Below are 20052 nucleotides of genomic sequence, written 5' to 3'. Positions count from 1 at the left end.
GAAAACAATAATCTCATCCGACCTAGATACACTATTTACAGGCAACGCAGCATATGGTTTAGATTTTTTTTTAAATTTAGAAACATTTTTAAAAAAAACTGTTTTGATTTTCTTATCCTTATTGCTTACAATTATTAATAAGTAAAAGAGACTTTCCACAATTTAAATTCTTGCTTAAGTTTTCTTTTTTAGTAATAATGAGTAAAAAAATTCTGAATGGTCTAATATTAAACTCAAAACAAGCGCTAGACTAGTCTAGCTCCTTATCTTTAATTGTCATTTTCCTTATACAAAACTTGTCTATAGTTACTATTTAGATCTAATATTTTTTTAAGTGATTAAATTTCACTTAAGGAAATTATAACCAGTTTATCCAAACTTATCTTTAAAACCGGCCACCACTATTTTTTACGAAAAGCATAATCTACAAAATTTACTAAAATTTATCCTTTCCTGTTCAATTTTAGTACGGTTTACCTAAACCTAGTTATTTAACAAATATCAATGATTACTATGAAAGCAATTAATTTGAACTTAGATTAAAATATGCATTCCTAATACCACTAGTTATGATTAATTTAAAAAAAAAAAAAATAAATAAAATACAAATTTTGTTTACGAAAGTAATAATTGTGCCGATAACTTGGAACAGTATTTTATTAGTAGAGCAATCAATTTCTAGTGGAAAAAATAATTAAGAACTATTTAAATATCCCTATTTTCAGTTTACAGCAGAACTTGAGAAAAATATGAAATCCGAGGAAGTCAACTTCTTGACATCTTCAATAGGGATTGATAAAGGATTTCATGGATTGTAATTTTAAAATATTATATCAAATGAATGTAAAAAAAATTATATGTATGACCTGAAATACAAAAAATTAAACGAGAGTATGTGCAATTCTAAATTTGCTGCTTCAACTAATACAGTTGAAGTGTAACATCATTGGCCCTAAAATTTCTTTCGTCGGTTGATGAAACTTCTGTATCATATTCTTGTGAAGTCATCCATACTCTTCCATTGTTATCTACATGAAAGTGTAGTGGCTCATTATTTCTTGATTCAACAGGAGTAAATATGCCATCGCTATTTTTAATGAGATTCCAAGCACTTGAAAAACCATTGCCTATAATTGGATCTTCAATGTATACAGTGTAAGACGGTCTTTGACAATCACATGTTAATACTCGTTGAATAGTGGAATCATAGTAGAAAAGGTTTAGTCCCTCGTTGTCTCCATTAGTTGAAGCAAACATATTCCCCTCTCGACCGGCACCATTAGTTCTCACGGGTGCGTTTGGATCCATGTACACGTAGGAAGGGCTGATTTTATCATTGTCTATTTTAAGATGGAATGAATTTTCAGGACTGCATCCACAGGACGGTGTGATAACCTCCACTTCACCTGACTGTGTTCCAGAAGCTGTTCGCACTGTAGTTGTTGCGACAGGATAACTGGATCCAGAAGTCAATGTAGTTGTGAAAGTACCAGCAGTAGGGATTACCACTTCAACGGTATCAACAGGTGTGTTTTGACCGGTAATGGTAGTAGTATAGAGTTGCGAACCAGATGTTATAGTAGTCGTAATAGTGGATGTGATGATAGACTCAGAGGATACCGAAGTTTCATCGATATTGTTGCTAGATACGCCAGATGTCGAGATAGATGTTGGATAAATCGTTGTAGTTCCCGGTGTTATACCATTAGTGTAAATAGTAGTGAATAAAGGGCAAGCTGTTGAAGAAGCTTCACCGCCTACTGAATTGGTATCTTGACTTGATTCAAGAACAGCTTGGTTTACGCTTCGCTTTTGTATCTGTGTAAAATTATATGTGTTCGCGTTAACTAATAACAAAGGCGCCAGAGCAAAGCTAAAAATTATGTACTTCACCACATTCATTGTTTATAGGAGAAAAATTTTTAACGACTTCTGATCGCTAAATATGAACCGAAAAGACGTGTGAGAAGGCCTGTTCATTTATACAAAAACTGCGCATATAAAACCAGTACCCAAAATTTCGGAAACCCCCTTATTGTTAATCCCATAGTTATTTTTATTCGAATTCTCAATATCAAATTAAAAAATTTGAGTTCTATAAAAAGATCATTATCGGAACTTCGAAATTAATGTAGTCTACTATTTATACTGCTTCTGAGAAACTTAGTTACTTTAAGACAAGGCAATGCACATTTGTTAACGCGGCTCGCATGTTTTCGTAGTAATTCACATACCGATCGAGTTCGCAATATATGCTAGCAACAGAAATTGACGCCTCTCGTTAATTTTCTTAAGAGTCTATTATTAACCTACTTCTCTTTCAGTACAGTCGCCTTAATGAATATTTTTTTGATAAAACTACATTCATATTATTGATTTGATACTATGTAGCAAATTTCTTATAAAACACCTATACTCACTGCAGACAGTCTGGAGGCAACTTAGCACTGAAAACATGTGATTCGAAAAGGTAGTCAAATTTTTTTGTTAACATTTTAATTACTAGGTTGTTAATACTGAAATAAAAAGATGAAGCAAATCAAAACATACCTATCATTTTCAAAACATTTTAGAGTAGTTAAACCGGCATCACTCATTAATAGCCATGAAAGCTTTGGCTTATATAAACCAATATTGATGCAACGAGCACCGATTAAAGCTACAAGTGAATCGAAAAGCTTTTATCAATCGACTGCCCTCCACAGTAAATTGAACTAATTTCAAAAAATTAAAGAGTTAGTTATTATAAAAGACTAGTTTTAATTAAGATGTTTAACGGTAGCAACTTAATGCATGCCGATATAGATATATATATTAATGATTTAACGTTACAGTTGCTGAATAAATGATTAACTGATATTTTTAAAATTATGAAAAAAATGAAAGCATCAACTACATGATACATAGATTGAATAAATAAACCAATATATATCACAAATTTATTCAGAGTGATAAACCGACAAAGCATGTATATTTATCAGAACAACCATACAATTGTACCGGCAATAAAATTAAATCATATAAAACACTAATTATTCTCTTGATACTTTGCTGCGCATTCCAAATAAAGAAATACACGAAATTTTCCCATGATATTTACACTGATATTATTTCGGACGAAATGTCAGTCATTTTAACCGAACACTTTACTAAGAGACAATGATTTATCGATTGCATTTCGTTCGCTTATCATTTAAAGTTCATCTATGCAACTGAGGACGTTTAAAATTTAGCATTTTAAAAAAAAAATTTATTCCTTTTTTGAGACATTAATTTATTAAGAAATACCACTCTTAACTTTTCTTCTTTGCCTGAGCCAAATATCAAAAAAGAAAAAAACTCCATATGATTTAGGTTGTTTAATGAAATTTCGCTAGACAATTCTTAATTGAAAACTGCTCGGCTATTTTATTGTTTAGCATTGAGTTATTTTTTTATAACAAAATAAAGAGCTGAATCCATACTTAGCGTTGAAGTCTTCTTAATTTTTATATACGCTAAGACATACTATTAATATTTGGAATGTCAATATAGTCCAGATCAATGACTTTGGACCTGGTAAATTATTTGCAATTAGTATACTATTATTAGAAATATTTCATCGTAACAAATTCTATGAATCGGTATTTGTTTTTAAGTACGTTTGATAGAATTGGATAGTATATTTACAGGTATAAAACGAATCCATTAAGGTTTTGTCTTCAAATAACACCAAAAACATAAATTCTGTAACAGACTACTGAGTACTTCTGCATTTTATTTCACAAACTATCGAAAAGCTGTTTATACGAACCTTAATGCATCAAATTACAATAAGATTGAAAAAATTTATCAAATATTAATTGACCAGTTCAATCAACTTAGCATTAAAACTTATTTCTTGAGCATCACTTCTTATTGTCAATACAAAGGATTAACGCCTTTCCTCGTTTTCTCAAAGCTTGAACTTAAGTATCCCACTGTAATCCATAATTCAATTGTGTTCCCGTTAAAGTACGTCCAAAGATTGAAACTTCACTAAATCCTAATACCTAGCTGTTTAGCTCGAAATTCGGATAAGAAAAAGGTTCATCGTTAAAAAACGATCCGCTATATTTAGCAGTCCCGTCACTTCTGTCATCTGGACCCACGGGAACGGCGTGTGATACCTACCCGCTAGGTACAAACGGTATATTGTTTAGCGTTCATAAACCCTTACAAACCAAACTATATAATCTATTAAAAAACAAAGCAGATTCCCACAGAACACCCTCGGGTGAGCAAACTTGGTTTGACACTATTAAAAACTTACTTAAATCGGCCTGAAATACACTAAAGCAAGTTATTACCAATTTATCTTTTATTCATTTTACACTTCAAGTTACTCAAACAATTTTGATAGGGTATAAAACACAATAATCAATGTATGTTACCCAATTCCTTTGTCTAGGGTTAGGGTCGGTGAACTCAACAATGTATAGTTCACTTCTTTAATCGAATGAAATTCGCAGAAAAAAGACGAATACTTGCTTTGTGAAGCTCGCATGTAAGCAGTGATGTATTGTTAAAACAAAGTTAATTCTGTTATTGAAAAATAAGTCATATCATAAAATACTTACGAAAAATGAAGGATTTTTTCTTATGTTAGATATATTCTATAAATCAGTCATCTAGCTAAACTCTTGACGGTTTTTTCAAAGCTTTTTTTTATAAAAAAATAGTCTTACTAAAGATTATTCTCATATAAAAATGATCTTAAAACGGATAGTTTATCTATAAAATTTTTAATAAACATTTCGGCTTAACAAAAGATTACAAATGTCTTTTTATAAATCGACAACAAATAATCATATAGTTACCTGATTATAATTCTTTTTTTTTGCTCCATAGCTCCCTAATAATTATATTATGACTTAAAAGACTATGGTTTTTGACAATTGTTTTTTGCAGAGCATCATATATTCCATCTTGCATGCGCGGTTGGAAGTAAAACGTATTTGCAAATTGTGCTGACATGCATCGTATTTTTATACAAAAACGTAAATAAAGCACAATCCATTTTAGTTCAAATTACATGTACAACTCCTAAAGATCCTGCCAAGATATATGTATTTCAAGTATGATATAAGATGCCTTCCAAAGGCATGCCTCGTCCATCATTTTCTATCCCACTAATTAAAGGAATGTACTATTTCAAAAATAACGGATAAATTTTCCTTCCATCACAAGCCATGCCGAACTTGAAGGGAAAACTGCTTCTTCCTTATATCAAATTCTGTTTAACCTAAAATAGCAAATGGTGTGGTCTCGAAGTTACAATCGATTATTCGAAACAAGAAATCGATTTTGATTTTTATATAGAATGAACATTAAAAAGGGAATCAATGCTGCTAGAAGCTCAGGTATGAGCACTTGATATAGAAACATGGCATAATCAGCACTAAGGACAATAGTTTTTAAAACGAACAATTAAAAAATAAAACAAAATAAAAGTAATTTTCAAACGTAGTTCTTAAAAATGTGTAAGCCATAATAGTTGCAAATGCTATAAACAAATGTGAGCACTAGTATTCAGGTAAGAAAAACTGTTAATGCAAAATTTGGTTTTAAACTTTGAAGCACTAACATATAATAATAGGAGCACCAATGTGTTACGGTAACGAAAAATCACCATTTATCAGTTATTAATTTTCGAAAACCAAAAACAGGAATTTATCAAATGAAATACTCTGCTTTGATAAATATTTCGAAAATAAATAATGTATTAGACATACTATTATTGGTGTTCTGTTTAATCGGAATAGATTTATAATCATATTAGTGATAACGCAGCAAGGTGCTTTGAAATAGGCTACTCATTTGAAATCAACACATCAATTCACTTGGGGTTTGGTTTGCTTAAGGACCGGCAACTTTTTATACAATTAGTATTGAAAAAAGTCACGTTTAAAGTACGTCGCCTTACAATTCACCCTCAACAACTTTTAACTTTTTTTATAAAGTTTCCTTGCTCATTACATAATAATGTTTTAAGTTTTTCGTTCGTTATGGTTAAGAAAATCCAAAGCAAAATATATTTTGCAAAAGAGTATATACCGTTTGCCATTAATATTAGCACACAAAATAAAAAAAAAATTACACCCTGAAAACATCGCAAATGCTTTTTATTGTGGTATTTGGTACTTTAAGGACTGATCTATCACATGACTGATTTCTCACACTCCGATACTCCGATATCGTTTGCTTTTATTATCGGTTTTTATCATAGCGGAAAAGTTGAGTCCGTTTTGCCCAGTTTCCCAACTATCGGTCGAAGCGTAGCAAAGCTCACAAAAAATTGATTAGATTAAAATTTTTAGATACAATCTTGTAATAAGAGTACTGAGGGACGTGATGCATACGGTATTAGATAAGAAAGAATGTATATATAAGTAATGAACTAACCCTTAAAGTAGATATCTTTTTTTTTTGCTTCCCCTTTAAGGAACTGATTTTTTCTGTACAGGATGAAGCTTCAACTTTTGTTTCTTACACTAGCTCAGTTAGCAAAACACGGTCTTGCTATCCCATTACTTCAGTCAAGTAAAACAACTACAAATAGTACATTAGTTGCTTCTCAAGAAGTCAATTTCACCACATACGTATATCCTGATACAAATTCAACCAATATTTTTCCGATGCCCAAATGTCAAAATATAACGCTAGAGGATGCTACTATTGATCAGCTGCAGAACTACATGGAAAATGGAATTCTTACTTCTACTGATATTGTTCACTGTTACTTAGATAGGTATCTACAAGTAAATCCCTACGTTAATGGAATTCTACAACTTAACCCTGACGTATTGACAATTGCTTCGGAACTAGATGATGAACGAGCTAATGGGATAATTAGAGGACCACTACATGGTATCCCATTTATAGTGAAAGATAATTTTGCAACAAAAGACAAGATGGACACCACAGCTGGTTCTTATGCTTTGTTGGGCTCAATCGTTCCTAGAGACGCGTACGTAGTCAAGCAATTGAGAGAGGCAGGGGCAGTACTATTTGGACATGCGACGCTTTCAGAATGGGCAGATATGAGGTCTAATGACTACAGTGAGGGCTATTCTGCACGTGGTGGGCAATCAAGGTGCCCATTTAATCTAACAGTGAATCCGGGCGGCTCATCATCTGGGTCCGCAATATCAGTTGCCTCAAACATGATTGCATTTGCATTGGGGACTGAAACTGATGGAAGTATAATTGACCCAGCCATGCGAAATGGGGTTGTAGGTTTGAAGCCCACAGTAGGACTGACCTCTCGATATGGCGTTATTCCAGAGTCTGAACACCAAGACACAACAGGCCCAATTGCCAGAACAGTTCGAGACGCTGTTTATGTTTTCCAGTCTATGTGGGGTATTGATGAAAATGATATTTACACTTTGAACCAGACAGGAAAGACTCCTGAAGATGGTGATTACATGAAATTTTTATCCAACAAAACATCTTTAGAAGGCGCGAGATTTGGACTTCCATGGAAAAGGCTTTGGCAAAATGCTAAGGCTGACGAAATTGATCGTTTATTAGAGGTAGTTAAACAAATCGAAGAAGCCGGGGCTATTGTTTACAACAATACAAATTTTTATAACCTGGATGTAATTTCTAATGATGGATGGAATTGGGAATTGGGTTCCGTCAATGAATCAGAATATACGGTTGTCAAAGTGGATTTCTACAACAATATAAAAAGTTATTTATCAGAAGTAAAAAATACAGAGATACATTCTTTAGAGGATATTGTTGAATATAACAATAAATATATGGGAACAGAAGGAGGAAAACCAAATATTGTACCCGCTTTTTCATCTGGTCAAGATGGATTTTTGGCATCTTTGGAATGGGGTGGAGTTAAAAATGAAACCTACTGGCAAGCTGTTGAATACGTGCGTCGTACATCTCAAGATGAGGGAATTGATTACGCATTAAACTATACGGATCCTAAAACGAATGATAGTTTTATATTGAATGGCTTGTTAGTTCCAAGTGGTACATCAATTACTTACCAGCAAGCAGCAAAAGCAGGATATCCTATGATTACTCTTCCTATAGGTGTAAAAACAAATGGCAGACCATTTGGATTAGGAATTATGCATTCAGCCTGGCAAGAACCTCAACTAATTAAATATGGATCGGCTATTGAGGATCTTCTGCAATACAAAGCAAAACCCAAGTTTTATGAATATGTTGCCAAAAACGTTCCTGTTTGGTAGGCAACCACATCTCATGAGATTATATGATTTCTTTTTTCTTTTACTCTGGTTAAAGTATTTAAACAGGCGAATTAATTTACACTCGTTTCGTATCTTATGATTTTTACATATTAATTGTGCTATTAACTAAGCAAAATGAGATATATATATGGACGATAAACAGTTCTTACTTACTTTGGGTTTAGCTATAAATAATAAAAAAGTTACAAAATTCATTAATATTTTGTTGGGCCTTTCAAAACAATCTTTAATATAATATGTAATTATTTATTTGTAGATTGAGCAATCAATGATACTTGTTAAAAAAAAAGAAAAGCTGAAAACGTACCTGGAGACAAATACTCAACATCAAAACATAGTTACTTTACTACATGAGAATTTAAAAGATTACATTAGATCCATGAAATAACAACCATAGTTTCTAACAGATGTTTATTCAATAATTAATAAAAACATCTACTAAGAATAGGATCATAAGCTTTATAAACAAAATTCAGAAATAGTTGAAATTCCTACAATTTGAATCAGTTATCCAATTATTATCTATTAACAACCTTATTTTAGAAAGCCGAGGTTTGAAACGAAACTCAATAATATGGTTCTTAATTACTGTTTTAATTTGTTAATAATATGTCACTCAGTTTTTTTGCAAAATATAGTGTTGTTAATTCAATTCTTTTTCATGTAGTTACACAGTTCTAGGATTAATTAGCCAATTTACCCCAATTTTGTCCCAAGGTTGTGCATAATGATTTAATATATAGAATCATGCTTATCAGACGTATGAACTCTACTTAAAAATTTTTTTATGTTTAAAACGTAAGGAAATAATTTCAAATTCTGGTTTATCAAATCTGCAAACGTATATACAAATTGTAAGTTACATGTAATACTTCAAAATGAGGGTATTAGTATATATAACTCTTTATCATAAATTATTTAAGAAGGCATGTTTGTTTCCCTTCGATTTCGAACTATAGGCCCAAAATAGCAATTCAGTTGTTTAAAATCTGGGTTAAAAACGTAAACCGATATCATTGCTAGTATATTAGAGAATACGTTAACTTAAAGCAAGAATTTATTGATTTTACATCATGATAAATTTGTGCGGATGAAATAAAAATGTTAGGGTAAAGTCTTTGATTCTACTACATGATCGATGCAGTGAACGACATGTTTAATAATTCAAAAGATATTAGTGGCTGATTAATGAAATCGACGGCTGAAAAAGCGATTAATATTTTTATCTAATTTATTGCTATATACGGCCTACTATGCGAAAACAAAAATCTCGCTTCCGTTATCAGGTGTATTCGCAACAAAAGGAGATAATATTTTAGATTTGCGGCATGCAAACTCGATTTTGAAAATTGTATAGCGCCTTCGCACGTGCAATCCTTTTTTCTCTCGAATAGATCGAATTCACCTTTTAAAACTTTTAATACTTCAACATTCGAATCCTTGGTTCTTGTTTACCATGTCTACTAAACCAAATTCACCAATACGGGACGTCTAGAAACTATAGTGCACAACAGCAATTAAATCCGTCTAGTACAATGAATTCTGATTGTAATAAAAGCTGTCGGATATAACCCGTATGCCTTTAAAAGTGCAGCCAAGAGATTCACATTATTAACGAATTCAATTTCCACATACTTTTATTTAAATTGATGTTATCTTTAAACATTTAACTATATTCTCATTGCAGCTAGTGCTAATCGAAATCAAAATGGAGTTGTTGTACAACAAGAATGTGAGTTTTGCTTTCAGATTTAAAATATTATTATGCGAAAATAGCGTGCTTTCAAATCAAGTAAAGTTCATTTTTTTAAAAAGGTAAACCGATTTAAAGTTTGTAATATTCATTATCCATAGTCACAAATAGCAATAAAAATAAATCAGCTTCATAATAAACGATAAATAAGTAATTATTTGAGAAACCATTCTATTTCGGAATATACTTGAAAAAAGTACTAAAAAAATCTGTATCTGAACATTTTACAATGTTCAGCAGAATTCTAAACCTTTATAAATTCATCAATTCACTACTTCACTTTAATGTTATTCAACCAGTTATTGCAAAGTATCCAGAAAGATTTTGCTGCATTTGCGACTTAAGGAATATACGGTCCAAAAAATTCACTCTGTACTTTATTTGGTTCAACTCCTAGTTTGACTAGTTCTTGCTTAACAAAACGCATATAGTTATTTGGTCCAAGCATGTATATGTCGCATTCACTTAAGTCTAGCTTTTCTAGGTCTTCTTCATTTATAATACGAGTCATTACCTCATCCACAATCTGCTCTTTAGTAACTGAGGACTCCTCCGAAAAGAACTCTTTCAATTTCAAGTTCTCTTTATATTTAAGTTTGAGTTGCTCAAGCCACTGTTTGAAAGGACGGCTAACATAATTTCTGCTAGAATAACAAAAGTTTACCTTTCTTCCATCTAATAAAGCTGTCTCAATGATTGGAATAAGCGGTGTTATACCAATACCACCAGCAAAGCAAAGAAGCGGGCGATTTACATTTTCCTCTGAACGTTTGTAAACAAAATTACCGGCCGGAGGACTGACACCAACGATATCACCAACTTTCAAGTTATCGTGTACAAAGTTGGAAACTACTCCCCCAGCGACTCGGCGTACAGAAATGCGAAACTGATTTCTACAAGTATCAACACGATTAGACAATGAATACTCTCTTAATGTTTTATGTGATAAACCAGGTATTTCCCAGAGCACACTGACATATTGCCCTGGGTGGGCATGAGAAATTCTGAAAGCTGGATCTTTCGGACCCAAGTAAACTGATTTTACGTCGGAAGATTCATTAATAAGTTCTGTAACTTTGAATTCCACGAACCCGTTCCATGGCTGACTCTGATAAACTTTTTTTTCAGAGTCAATCAAAATTTTTGCCAAGTTACCATATGCAGTAGTCCATGCCTCTAAAAATGCCGGGGTAGCAACATCACTAGGTAGTAGTTCTTGCATGGTGCTCAACAGACAATGTCCCACTATGGGATAATGTTCTGCTTTGATCTGTAAACCAACATGTTTGACCACAATTTGATCCATAAAAGCCGAGAGCGAAGTGAGATCATCAATGTTTTTAGCATAATTCAACAAAGCAAACGCTAAAATCCTTGGTTGAGATAAAGAAATTTGATGCGCTTTATTAAAGTACGGGAGCACTTCCGGGTAGTTACCTAGCATTTTTTGGTAGAATGCTTTTGTCAAGTTTACCCCAGATGATTCAAGGATTGGGATTGAAGAACGTATATACTGCTTTTGCGATTCATTAAGTTCTTTTATTTCATAGCCTTCTGCTAGATTTGCCTGTCGATTTGTATTAGCAACATCAGCGTTTTCACGATTAACCTCAACACTGGACATTTTACTTTGGAATCTCTAATTCCAAACGGTTATGCCATATATATATTAAATCAATCAAGAAAATAGTAAGGCTTTGAATTCTTTTAACTTACAATATTAATAATCAAGAAGTAACCAATATTGAAAAGTTAACTCATTTATGACCGTTCTGCAGCTTTGGGTTTCTTTTAGGAGTCTCGGGAGACAGCTCGTTAACTAATCCGGATCAAGTTGCGTGTTAGCCACTCAGAAGCCATTCAGGTAGGGAAGCTGTATGCTACAAAATCTTTTGCTGGCATTCAGTCGTACGACGTTTCACTGCCAATGGTATATTGGAGCATTTCCACTTCGGGTTTGTCATCACCGTCGGCTGCGACTTTTGATTAAACATTGACTTACTTCTAGATCGTTCGGTAGAAGTCTCAGCCTCGTTGATAGTGAGAACACGAAACCAAAGGCCTCAACCTCTTGTTAAATATGATTACAATGAAGCACATTTCTTTATAAAGCATGATATACTAACTAACATGATTTGAGTAATTCTTTTGTCCGCCGTTATAGACTGTTTTGGATCTTATAATGAAGCGCAACAACATTTCTAAAAAGATTCGTCAAAACATTTAAACTAAACTGTTTGAGCTCCCATTTAAACTCTCCCGCGTTTTGTTTTTAGAATGTTAAAAAGTAATGTGCAAAATTTGGGTCCTAGGAACTTAACAGGTTCTAATGATTCTAATGACAACTGATTGAACTTCGACGGAACGTTTGTTTACAGTTTTGAAATAAATTTGCCAAAACAATTATCTGTTTAATGATTGCTGTTTTTTTCCCGAAGGAACACCTCAAAATCTTTTGTAACAATCAGTCTTAAATAATTTGCGTAATTTTGCAGCATAATAAATGAGAGTAGTAACCGTTACTTATTAGTTCCTGGTTACAGCTATTTACTAATGTAACGAAAACCGTAGGAAGAACTATAACTACACTTTAGTTAACGAATGTATTTAACATAGTGATGCATTGGTATCGTAATTTTAATGAACCTACCCTTCATCTTTCAACACAGATACTTGTTATGGTTTTTACTTCTACGTTGAAGAAAACAAAGTTAATCTGAGTATTAAATTGTAGGGATGTTAAATTAATACAATAATTCAGGAACTTTTCCCTCTTACTTATGCACAGATCAAAGTAATGCTGGTAAGGACGTGGTTCTTATCGTCAAAGTGAGAAAAGAGAATAATCAAAAAAGCTCATGTCTTATGCAATGTTGCTGTTATATCACACTATTAAATAGCCGTATATTAACGAGATAAGATTTAAATGAATTCATTTGGATATTCCAAACATCTTGGACTACAAGCAATTCAAAAACTAAAGTCATTTTTGCATAATTTGCAAAAGTAGGACTGTGGTTAAAGTGGATCATCGCTTACTTAAAACTATTAGTACAATTTTGATAAATATAATAGGTTTTTGTTGAAGAACCTAGTCAATGTAAGGTTGAATAACTTGTTTGAGAAAACGAATTCAGCTTCAACATTTTTTGTTACTTAAACGAGAGTTATTAAAAATATCTGTACATCACAAATTATAAAAGTTTTTTTTTGCAAACATTCTCCTCCAAGGCATTTGTTTCAATTCCATTTTATTGCAAGGGTTTACAATTATTCCTTAACTTTGTTGTGTAAGTTCAAATGCAAATATTAAAGATCATAGTAATTTTTTCCGTACCAAATCCTCTTTACTTTTCGTTTTCTAAATTGAATCTTTTTTGCCGAATTTTGATTGTACTAACTGTCTGACCTTTGACAACCGCTACTTCCTTAGCTTTTGGATATTCAAGCGTCACTTCTCAACTTGCATTTAACCTTCAATAAAACGTACTTCTCAGCTTAGTACGCAATCTTCATAGCTTTATTCCCTTTTTTGAATTATTTGTCTTGTTGTATCAACCTTCAAGGTAATTTGCTTATATTACGTTTAATTAAGTAGTTTTTGGCTCGATTCTGAGCAAAAAGTTTTATTTTTACTCAATTGCTTATGGCCATTTGTGAAATAGTACCTCTATATCATCAAAAATCGACTGCACAGATGGGTCTACATACTAGATTTTGAGTAAACACTACACAACTACGAACCCATTAGCGATATCAAAATTTTGTAGTTATTTCAATCTTCTATTCCGTAATCATAAACTTTTAGTAACCTAAAGCTCTTCTTAATTGATATGCCATAGCATTCTTTACGAGCTGATTATTTTAACTAAATTGCAAATATATCATTGATACAAATATAATCATAAATTCAAAATGTTGCCGACTTTTAAAAGATGAAAAAAAATTAATATTTAATAAGTAGAAACGATGTGTAAATATTTCAAAAATGTCTAATTTTGTTAACAAACGTTCTCCTTTAAGCTTACACATAGTTTATGGGAACAGCTGATGCATTAAAAGCACAAATATGCAAAAATGCCTTCAATTACTAAAAGTACAAACTTTAGTTTTTTATTGCAAAATCGAACAAAACACATTTGCAAAAGAGATAAAGGGTATACTTATCTTACAAAATTTACTTGCATCTATTTATTTTCCCAATCTTTCATTACCTTCTTCAGGAAAATTATAAATAATTGACATTTTCACAAAAAATCACTTAACGTCAATATTGCCTACTTGACTGCTTCTTTTTCTTTATCTCTTTATCCCGACAAACAAACAGCGTCGTAATCATCACTGTATTGCCTCGTTTCTCAAGGGCTTTCAACCTCAGTAATCCCTTATCAACTACAAAATATACATCCAAACAACTGAAATGTATTTTATTTTTTATTTACAAAAGAGTCTCTTAAAAAATCATTAATCACTTTGATTACACATTAAGTCAGATAAATGATAACCTCTGTAGAAATCGCTTATTTTACTATCTTCGTTTAGTGGAATAGTACCTAAACGGACTATTGTTGTATCCAAAAGTAAGTATAATGAATAAATGAGGACTAAATTTGCGCAATAAAGCATAGCCAAAAAATGACAAAGCTCAAATTACGCTATTATTTGCAATCAATTGATTTATTAAAGATTAAAATTCATAGCAATAAAAGCTACATAGGAAACCAGGAGGTTAAGATTATTTCTGGTAATAAAGCAAATTCACAATTGGATGCTCTCAATAAATTAAGAATTTTAAATCAAAAATTCTTAAGACTGCAAAGCTTGTCATTTAAGTTAAGATTTAAAGAAAATCATTTGCTTTCTTCTCTTTATCATCATCAGAGAGGCTTTCAATTTCAACTTCTACTGCATCCACATAATTCATGGGTTCGGGGGCCTTTGCTTTTCCTATCGCTAGTTTACAAAGATATACAATAGTATCTCTGCTTTCATATAAAGGATAAAAAGTAATATACAAAGCGGCTATTAAGGTCCAAATTATAATAACAATAATCCATCCTCTAAAAAAAAGCTTAGAGAAAATATACTTTGATCCATACATTGGAAGTGGAACTATAATCACCAAAATAAAAAATATTATCCAACTGACAAAGATTCCAATCCTCAAGGACCTATCAAGTTGCTTTTTCTCAGTTTCTGCATCAACAATTTCTTCAGCAGTAGCGTCATCACCTAACACAAACTTTTCATTCAGATTATTTAGATCATCTGATTTGTTAGGGAAAAAGTAGGATATGAGAACAATATAAATCAATCCAGAGAAAAGACCGGTGAAATTACCTACCGCATTTGCATAAGGAGTATTTAAGGTTGTCTTATTTACAACACCATTAGAAAACTTGTAACACGATCCTACCCAGCAAACAACACCTGTGATAGATCCCATGGGACATCCAATAATCATTCCATATTTATTCATTTTTTTCCAGAATAAAGTCAATGTAATTCCGAACACAGCTGGTCCGAGGGCAATACCAATGAATGTAATAATCCATGAAATTGTTATACCGATATAATTGAAAAGAACAGCAAGGGCACCCATACATACAGCAAATATAGTAACAAAAACATGTGTAACACGAACTAACTCTTTACCACTTGCATTCGGTCTAAAATAATTGCGGTAAACGTCGTATGTCATAACCGATGAAAAGGCAACAAGTTCAGCGGAAGTTGCTGATGTTGATGCCATAAATAAAATTAAAACTCCAGCGGCAGCACCGTTCTTTCCCATTAATGCAGTCATTCCATATAGTAAAGGCATACCTTCACTAACTTGTTTACTAGAGACGGGGTCCGGATATGTAACACTAACTGGATTATTAGTCAAAGCCAAACACGAAAGTGCCGCAGCAGAACCCATGGCCCATGGAACAATTAACCAGGCCAAACCGCCAGCAAAATAGCCTTTCATTGCAGATATAGGCTTTGCAGCAATCGCCTTTTGTCCGTAGCTAGGATCACAAAATACTGTTGCAAATCCTCCGATTACTATATTCCACCCAACAAAAACAGCATCACGGTTTGTTACAGTAAGGTAACTTCCTTTATATCCAGTAGATGGGTTTGTTTTAGAAACCTCGGTTAACAAATCATACATCTTATCAATTGACCCAATGTGCACCGAGGAGGTATACGCCACGAATAAGGTAATCAAAATAACGATGTAAACAATAACAGTATGAGTCCAATCACTAAGGAAAGTAGATTTGAGCCCACCAGACACAGTATACAACCATACTCCTAAAGGAAGTAAAAATCCTGCTGCAACAACATGCATTCCAGTGATTGCCGATATAGCCTGAGAACCACCGAGGAGAAGCATGGCAGAAACGATGATATTTGTACCAAGCGCGTAAAATAAAAAGACTGCATGACTTGCTTGGCCAAATCTTGCTTTAACAATTTCAACAATTGTGTGTGCTCCTGGTGCTACTCTTTTTACTTGTAAAGCAATCACCGTAAAAAATGTAATTTGAACTGTAAATGCAAATGAATACCACATACTTCCACATACGCCATACTCATAAGCCATTCCTGCTGAAGTCAACAGCGTACCTGGCCAAGTCCATGAAGATACAACTGCTGAGGATATTAAACCTGTTTTTACTGATCTGGAAGCAGTTGTGAAGTGTTCAGAATCCTGAACTTCTCCGACGTAACGTTTAAGTACGTACGTTACTAGTATCATAACAATTGCAAATGCAAATCCCAAACCTATAACGATTCCATATCCATATCCCTGGTTAAGAACTGTTTCTGTCATTTTGAGTTTCCAAATAATAGTCTAAGTTCCTGTTCTTACCATCAGAATGCCTTGTATTTATACTGATTATTCGCAGTGAACAATAAGACACCTTGTATTTTTGTCTTCATCAATATTAGAGATAAGTTTAAATAATATTGGTTATCCCATAGCGCGCCAGTTATTTTGTGGATATTTCCACGGCGATAAAATCGGCAAAATATGCAGCATAAGGTACAACATATTGAGGCAAAAACGAAATGTTGATAAAAGCACCAATGGAGGACAAATATGGATGTTTTTTATCTTTTTATCTATGAATTTAAAAAATTGGAAAAGATAGCAAAAATTTGGATCATATAAAAGAAGCATTTATGAGCTTACCAAAGGCCAAGTGATCTTCAGATTATGGCACCTAGAACAATTGTCAAAGTTGATTTAAATAAACCTGCATGGGAGCAACCAAACTTACATAACAGGTGGCATCCGGATATTCCATTCGCAGAAAGCATAGACGAAGGAGAAACGGTAAAAATCGAATGCTTAGATTGGACTGGTGGACAGATTAAGAATGACGATAGTGCAGAAGACATTAAAAATGTAGATTTAACCAGAATCCACTATCTCTCTGGACCATTTGAGATTAAGGGCGCTGAACCAGGTGATGTTTTAGTTGTTGAGATCCAAGACGTACAGCCTTTAGAAAATCAACCGTGGGGTTATTCAGGAATTTTTGCGAAAGAGAATGGAGGAGGATTTTTAGACGAACATTACCCGAAGGCAGCCAAAGCAGTTTTTGATTTTGAAGGAATTTTTTGCTCCTCAAGGCATATCCCAGGAGTTCGATTTCCTGGATTAATTCATCCTGGTATAATTGGAACCGCACCAAGCAAAGAAATATTGGCTGAATGGAATCGCCGTGAAGGCGCTTTAGTAGCTGAGAATCCTCATAGCACTCATGTAATGGCACAGCTTCCAAATGCATCATATGCATTTGCTGGTATTCTAGCTGATGAGAAACTTAGTGCAACGGTAGCATCCGAAGGAGCAAGGACAATACCGGGGAGACCCGAAAATGGAGGAAATTGCGATATTAAAAATTTATCAAGAGGGTCGAAAGTTTTTCTTCCGGTCCACGTTCCTGGTGCTAAGTTGTCCATTGGCGATCTTCATTTTTCTCAAGGTGATGGCGAAATTTCTTTTTGTGGAGCTATAGAAATGGCAGGTTCCATTACTATCAAGTGTAAAATTTTAAAAAACGGTATATCTGACTTAGCTATGAAGTCCCCTATGTATTTGCCAGGACCCGTTGAACCACACTTTAGCCCCAGTAGATATTTGACTTTTGAGGGTTTCTCCGTTGATGAATCAGGAAAACAGCATTATCTTTGTACTACGACAGCCTATCGTCAAACCTGTTTACGTGTTATTGAATATTTTAGAAGGTTTGGATATAATGACTATCAGTTGTATCTTTTACTCAGTTGTGCACCTATTCAAGGTCATGTTGCCGGGATTGTTGATATACCAAATTCCTGTACTACTATTGGTGTTCCAATGGATATATTTGAGTTTGATGTGAGTCCCAACGGGAAAGCTAAAATAATTGACCTAGGATCCTGTGCTTTTGCTAATAGTTAACATTGGGCGGTTAATATTTTTTGACGTTTTGCGTAATTCGAAAGCAAATAAACAATAGCTATAATTTTATTTGATAAGTTAAGTGTAATTTAGCTGAAAATTAATATCTCATGTAAACAAGTAAGACAAAAATCTAATAAGCTGTTTACTTCAACGCCAAAAAGTTGAACGATACCAAAGGTAAACTGAACATTTTATCCGTAAAATTCAAGTTTCGTGATTATTCGAAATCTTACGAATTACATTTTTTGTACTTGATTTACTTCTGTTGATAAGTTGAACATCGTAATTTAATAAAATATATACAGGCGCAAGATCAACGATTAAAGGCAGATTTTTTTCATTTACTGTGGTTAGTAAATGACATAAAAATATTACGAATTTGGACAAAAGTGATCTAAATGAAAAGTCTGTTGGTAAAATAAATGAATAGTTTTTAAAGCCCAACTCATGTTAGTCATCGTTTATCCATTCCCCAGCTATTAAAGTTACTTAGATAAAGCAAGGGTCAGAATTGCCAAAGAAAGCATTCCAGGTAAACTTCCAAAATAATACACCTTATCTTCCTAATACAAATGACGAAATATGCAAAATTGAAATCCTGAGCTATAAAAATTAATAATTTATATGCATTAAGTTACAGTTTTAGTTTTGAATAGTTTTTTTTATTTTTGAGTGATTTCAGTTAGATCAAAACAGGTCATAAAGCGACTTCACCGTGATTGCACAGTTTGATAATAGTTTAACTGTTATCCTATTTTCATTTATTTCGTTAATTGTCCAAAGTCAGTTTTTTGCTGAGTGCCTGAATCAATAAGAGGTAAAAATTGCCTTTGTGTTTCCTTAAAAGCGTTTTCAATTAACTGTTGCTTAACATCAGTTAAACGGTTACTTAATCAGACGTATCATTGTATTTGAATTTATTGTGCCTGCTTTATTCTGAGTATGGATGCCGGAGTCCAGTACAAATTCTCAGCTAAGTGGTTGGTTTTTATTACTAATAATCTTCTTTAAAGCTGCGATAAGTTCTGCATAACTTGCCTACTCTTTTGCATTTTGGTACAATTGTTCTATGCTCTGATACGTTTTGTTAATTGTCAATATTTATTGCACGTTCCTTTTATCTCTCAGATAATACATTAAAAATCAATGCTTTTGTTTCTCATAATCAGTATTATGGAAGGATTGTTACAAGTCAGAATCACTATAAACATAGCTTGACTGAACTAAGAAACGTAGGTTCATTTGCAAGCTATAAATTGTAATTATATATTAAACTCATAACTTCTGGCATTCTTCAATATTTTTAACTATGTACGATATCTTATCTAGATATGTTATGTCTCTAAGAGAAGCCCACCGAAGTCTATTGTAATTCATCAAACGTTTTTGACTACGTAGCTGAAGATAAGAAATGTAAGATATCTCGGTAAGTACAAACTTTCTTTTATTATATGTCAGGTGGTTGACTTTTTTGTTATCTGGAACTGTAGGAAGCGTTATATAAGTAATATTTCCTTAATAATGGCAATTAGTAAACAATATTGAAAGATTGCTTTTTTATGTATATTTACTTTCTATATAAGCAGTAGTTT

The 20052-nt window shown here is 32.9% G+C and overlaps 5 protein-coding genes and 19 long non-coding RNA genes across 24 annotated transcripts; 11 read left to right on the top strand and 13 right to left on the bottom strand.

Annotated features, from left to right (window-relative positions):
* Positions 1-634: 634 nt before the first annotated feature.
* On the bottom strand, positions 635-1902 carry pfl9 (DIPSY family glycoprotein; the record flags this gene model as incomplete). The annotated part of the gene is made up of 1 exon (NM_001020450.3): positions 635-1902. One exon carries the CDS (start codon positions 1900-1902, stop codon positions 922-924), a length of 981 nt encoding a protein of 326 aa, NP_595019.1. The 3' UTR covers positions 635-921.
* Positions 1903-3720: 1818 nt separating this feature from the next.
* SPOM_SPNCRNA.284 lies at positions 3721-4095 on the bottom strand. The gene has a single exon (NR_150698.1). It is a non-coding gene; the product is annotated as a non-coding RNA (long non-coding RNA).
* Positions 4096-4294: 199 nt separating this feature from the next.
* SPOM_SPNCRNA.283 lies at positions 4295-4705 on the top strand. The gene has a single exon (NR_150697.1). It is a non-coding gene; the product is annotated as a non-coding RNA (long non-coding RNA).
* Positions 4706-4925: 220 nt separating this feature from the next.
* prl105 lies at positions 4926-5436 on the bottom strand. The gene has a single exon (NR_191357.1). It is a non-coding gene; the product is annotated as a Pdc2-Repressed lncRNA (long non-coding RNA).
* A 1049-nt stretch (positions 5437-6485) lies between these two features.
* Positions 6486-8319, top strand: SPOM_SPAC869.01 (amidase; the record flags this gene model as incomplete). The annotated part of the gene is made up of 1 exon (NM_001020449.3): positions 6486-8319. One exon carries the CDS (start codon positions 6486-6488, stop codon positions 8235-8237), a length of 1752 nt encoding a protein of 583 aa, NP_595018.1. The 3' UTR covers positions 8238-8319.
* On the bottom strand, positions 6769-7968 carry SPOM_SPNCRNA.4495. Its single transcript, NR_193857.1, has one exon. It is a non-coding gene; the product is annotated as a non-coding RNA (long non-coding RNA).
* Positions 8320-8803: 484 nt separating the features above from the next.
* On the bottom strand, positions 8804-9036 carry SPOM_SPNCRNA.4494. Its single transcript, NR_193856.1, has one exon. It is a non-coding gene; the product is annotated as a non-coding RNA (long non-coding RNA).
* Positions 9037-9571: 535 nt separating this feature from the next.
* SPOM_SPNCRNA.4493 lies at positions 9572-9866 on the top strand. Its single transcript, NR_193855.1, has one exon. It is a non-coding gene; the product is annotated as a non-coding RNA (long non-coding RNA).
* yhb1 (nitric oxide dioxygenase) lies at positions 9644-11643 on the bottom strand. The gene has a single exon (NM_001020448.3). The coding sequence runs from the start codon at positions 11633-11635 to the stop codon at positions 10352-10354; it is 1284 nt and encodes a 427-aa protein (NP_595017.1). The 5' UTR covers positions 11636-11643; the 3' UTR covers positions 9644-10351.
* On the top strand, positions 10796-12533 carry SPOM_SPNCRNA.4492. The gene has a single exon (NR_193854.1). It is a non-coding gene; the product is annotated as a non-coding RNA (long non-coding RNA).
* On the bottom strand, positions 12100-12566 carry SPOM_SPNCRNA.282. Its single transcript, NR_150696.1, has one exon. It is a non-coding gene; the product is annotated as a non-coding RNA (long non-coding RNA).
* A 76-nt stretch (positions 12567-12642) lies between these two features.
* On the bottom strand, positions 12643-13263 carry SPOM_SPNCRNA.281. The gene has a single exon (NR_150695.1). It is a non-coding gene; the product is annotated as a non-coding RNA (long non-coding RNA).
* Positions 12679-13747, top strand: SPOM_SPNCRNA.4491. Its single transcript, NR_193853.1, has one exon. It is a non-coding gene; the product is annotated as a non-coding RNA (long non-coding RNA).
* Positions 13329-13554, bottom strand: SPOM_SPNCRNA.280. Its single transcript, NR_150694.1, has one exon. It is a non-coding gene; the product is annotated as a non-coding RNA (long non-coding RNA).
* A 494-nt stretch (positions 13748-14241) lies between the features above and the next one.
* On the top strand, positions 14242-14654 carry SPOM_SPNCRNA.4490. The gene has a single exon (NR_193852.1). It is a non-coding gene; the product is annotated as a non-coding RNA (long non-coding RNA).
* A 74-nt stretch (positions 14655-14728) lies between these two features.
* Positions 14729-16837, bottom strand: SPOM_SPAC869.03C (urea transporter; the record flags this gene model as incomplete). Its single annotated transcript, NM_001020447.2, has 1 exon — positions 14729-16837. One exon carries the CDS (start codon positions 16835-16837, stop codon positions 14852-14854), a length of 1986 nt encoding a protein of 661 aa, NP_595016.1. The 3' UTR covers positions 14729-14851.
* On the top strand, positions 14853-16091 carry SPOM_SPNCRNA.4489. The gene has a single exon (NR_193851.1). It is a non-coding gene; the product is annotated as a non-coding RNA (long non-coding RNA).
* On the top strand, positions 16241-16931 carry SPOM_SPNCRNA.4488. Its single transcript, NR_193850.1, has one exon. It is a non-coding gene; the product is annotated as a non-coding RNA (long non-coding RNA).
* Positions 16932-17206: 275 nt separating this feature from the next.
* Positions 17207-17645, bottom strand: SPOM_SPNCRNA.4487. Its single transcript, NR_193849.1, has one exon. It is a non-coding gene; the product is annotated as a non-coding RNA (long non-coding RNA).
* SPOM_SPAC869.04 (formamidase-like protein) lies at positions 17209-18457 on the top strand (the record flags this gene model as incomplete). The annotated part of the gene is made up of 1 exon (NM_001020446.2): positions 17209-18457. The coding sequence occupies exon 1, from the start codon at positions 17225-17227 to the stop codon at positions 18455-18457; it is 1233 nt and encodes a 410-aa protein (NP_595015.1). The 5' UTR covers positions 17209-17224.
* Positions 17830-18485, bottom strand: SPOM_SPNCRNA.4486. Its single transcript, NR_193848.1, has one exon. It is a non-coding gene; the product is annotated as a non-coding RNA (long non-coding RNA).
* Positions 18486-18606: 121 nt separating this feature from the next.
* Positions 18607-19936, bottom strand: SPOM_SPNCRNA.4484. The gene has a single exon (NR_193846.1). It is a non-coding gene; the product is annotated as a non-coding RNA (long non-coding RNA).
* SPOM_SPNCRNA.4485 lies at positions 19126-19576 on the top strand. Its single transcript, NR_193847.1, has one exon. It is a non-coding gene; the product is annotated as a non-coding RNA (long non-coding RNA).
* On the top strand, positions 19715-19969 carry SPOM_SPNCRNA.4483. Its single transcript, NR_193845.1, has one exon. It is a non-coding gene; the product is annotated as a non-coding RNA (long non-coding RNA).
* The last annotated feature ends 83 nt before the right edge of the window (positions 19970-20052 follow it).

Source organism: Schizosaccharomyces pombe, assembly GCF_000002945.2.
Source record: "Schizosaccharomyces pombe strain 972h- genome assembly, chromosome: I".
NCBI classification, from domain to species: domain Eukaryota; kingdom Fungi; phylum Ascomycota; class Schizosaccharomycetes; order Schizosaccharomycetales; family Schizosaccharomycetaceae; genus Schizosaccharomyces; species Schizosaccharomyces pombe.
The sequence above is the reverse complement of the archived record's forward strand: the minus strand, read 5'-3'. Positions and strand labels throughout refer to the sequence as shown.

Bases quoted from the DNA above. Each gene is read 5' to 3' on its own strand.
- yhb1 (NM_001020448.3), bottom strand. From the start codon at position 11,635: ATGTCCAGTGTTGAGGTTAATCGTGAAAACGCTGATGTTGCTAATACA.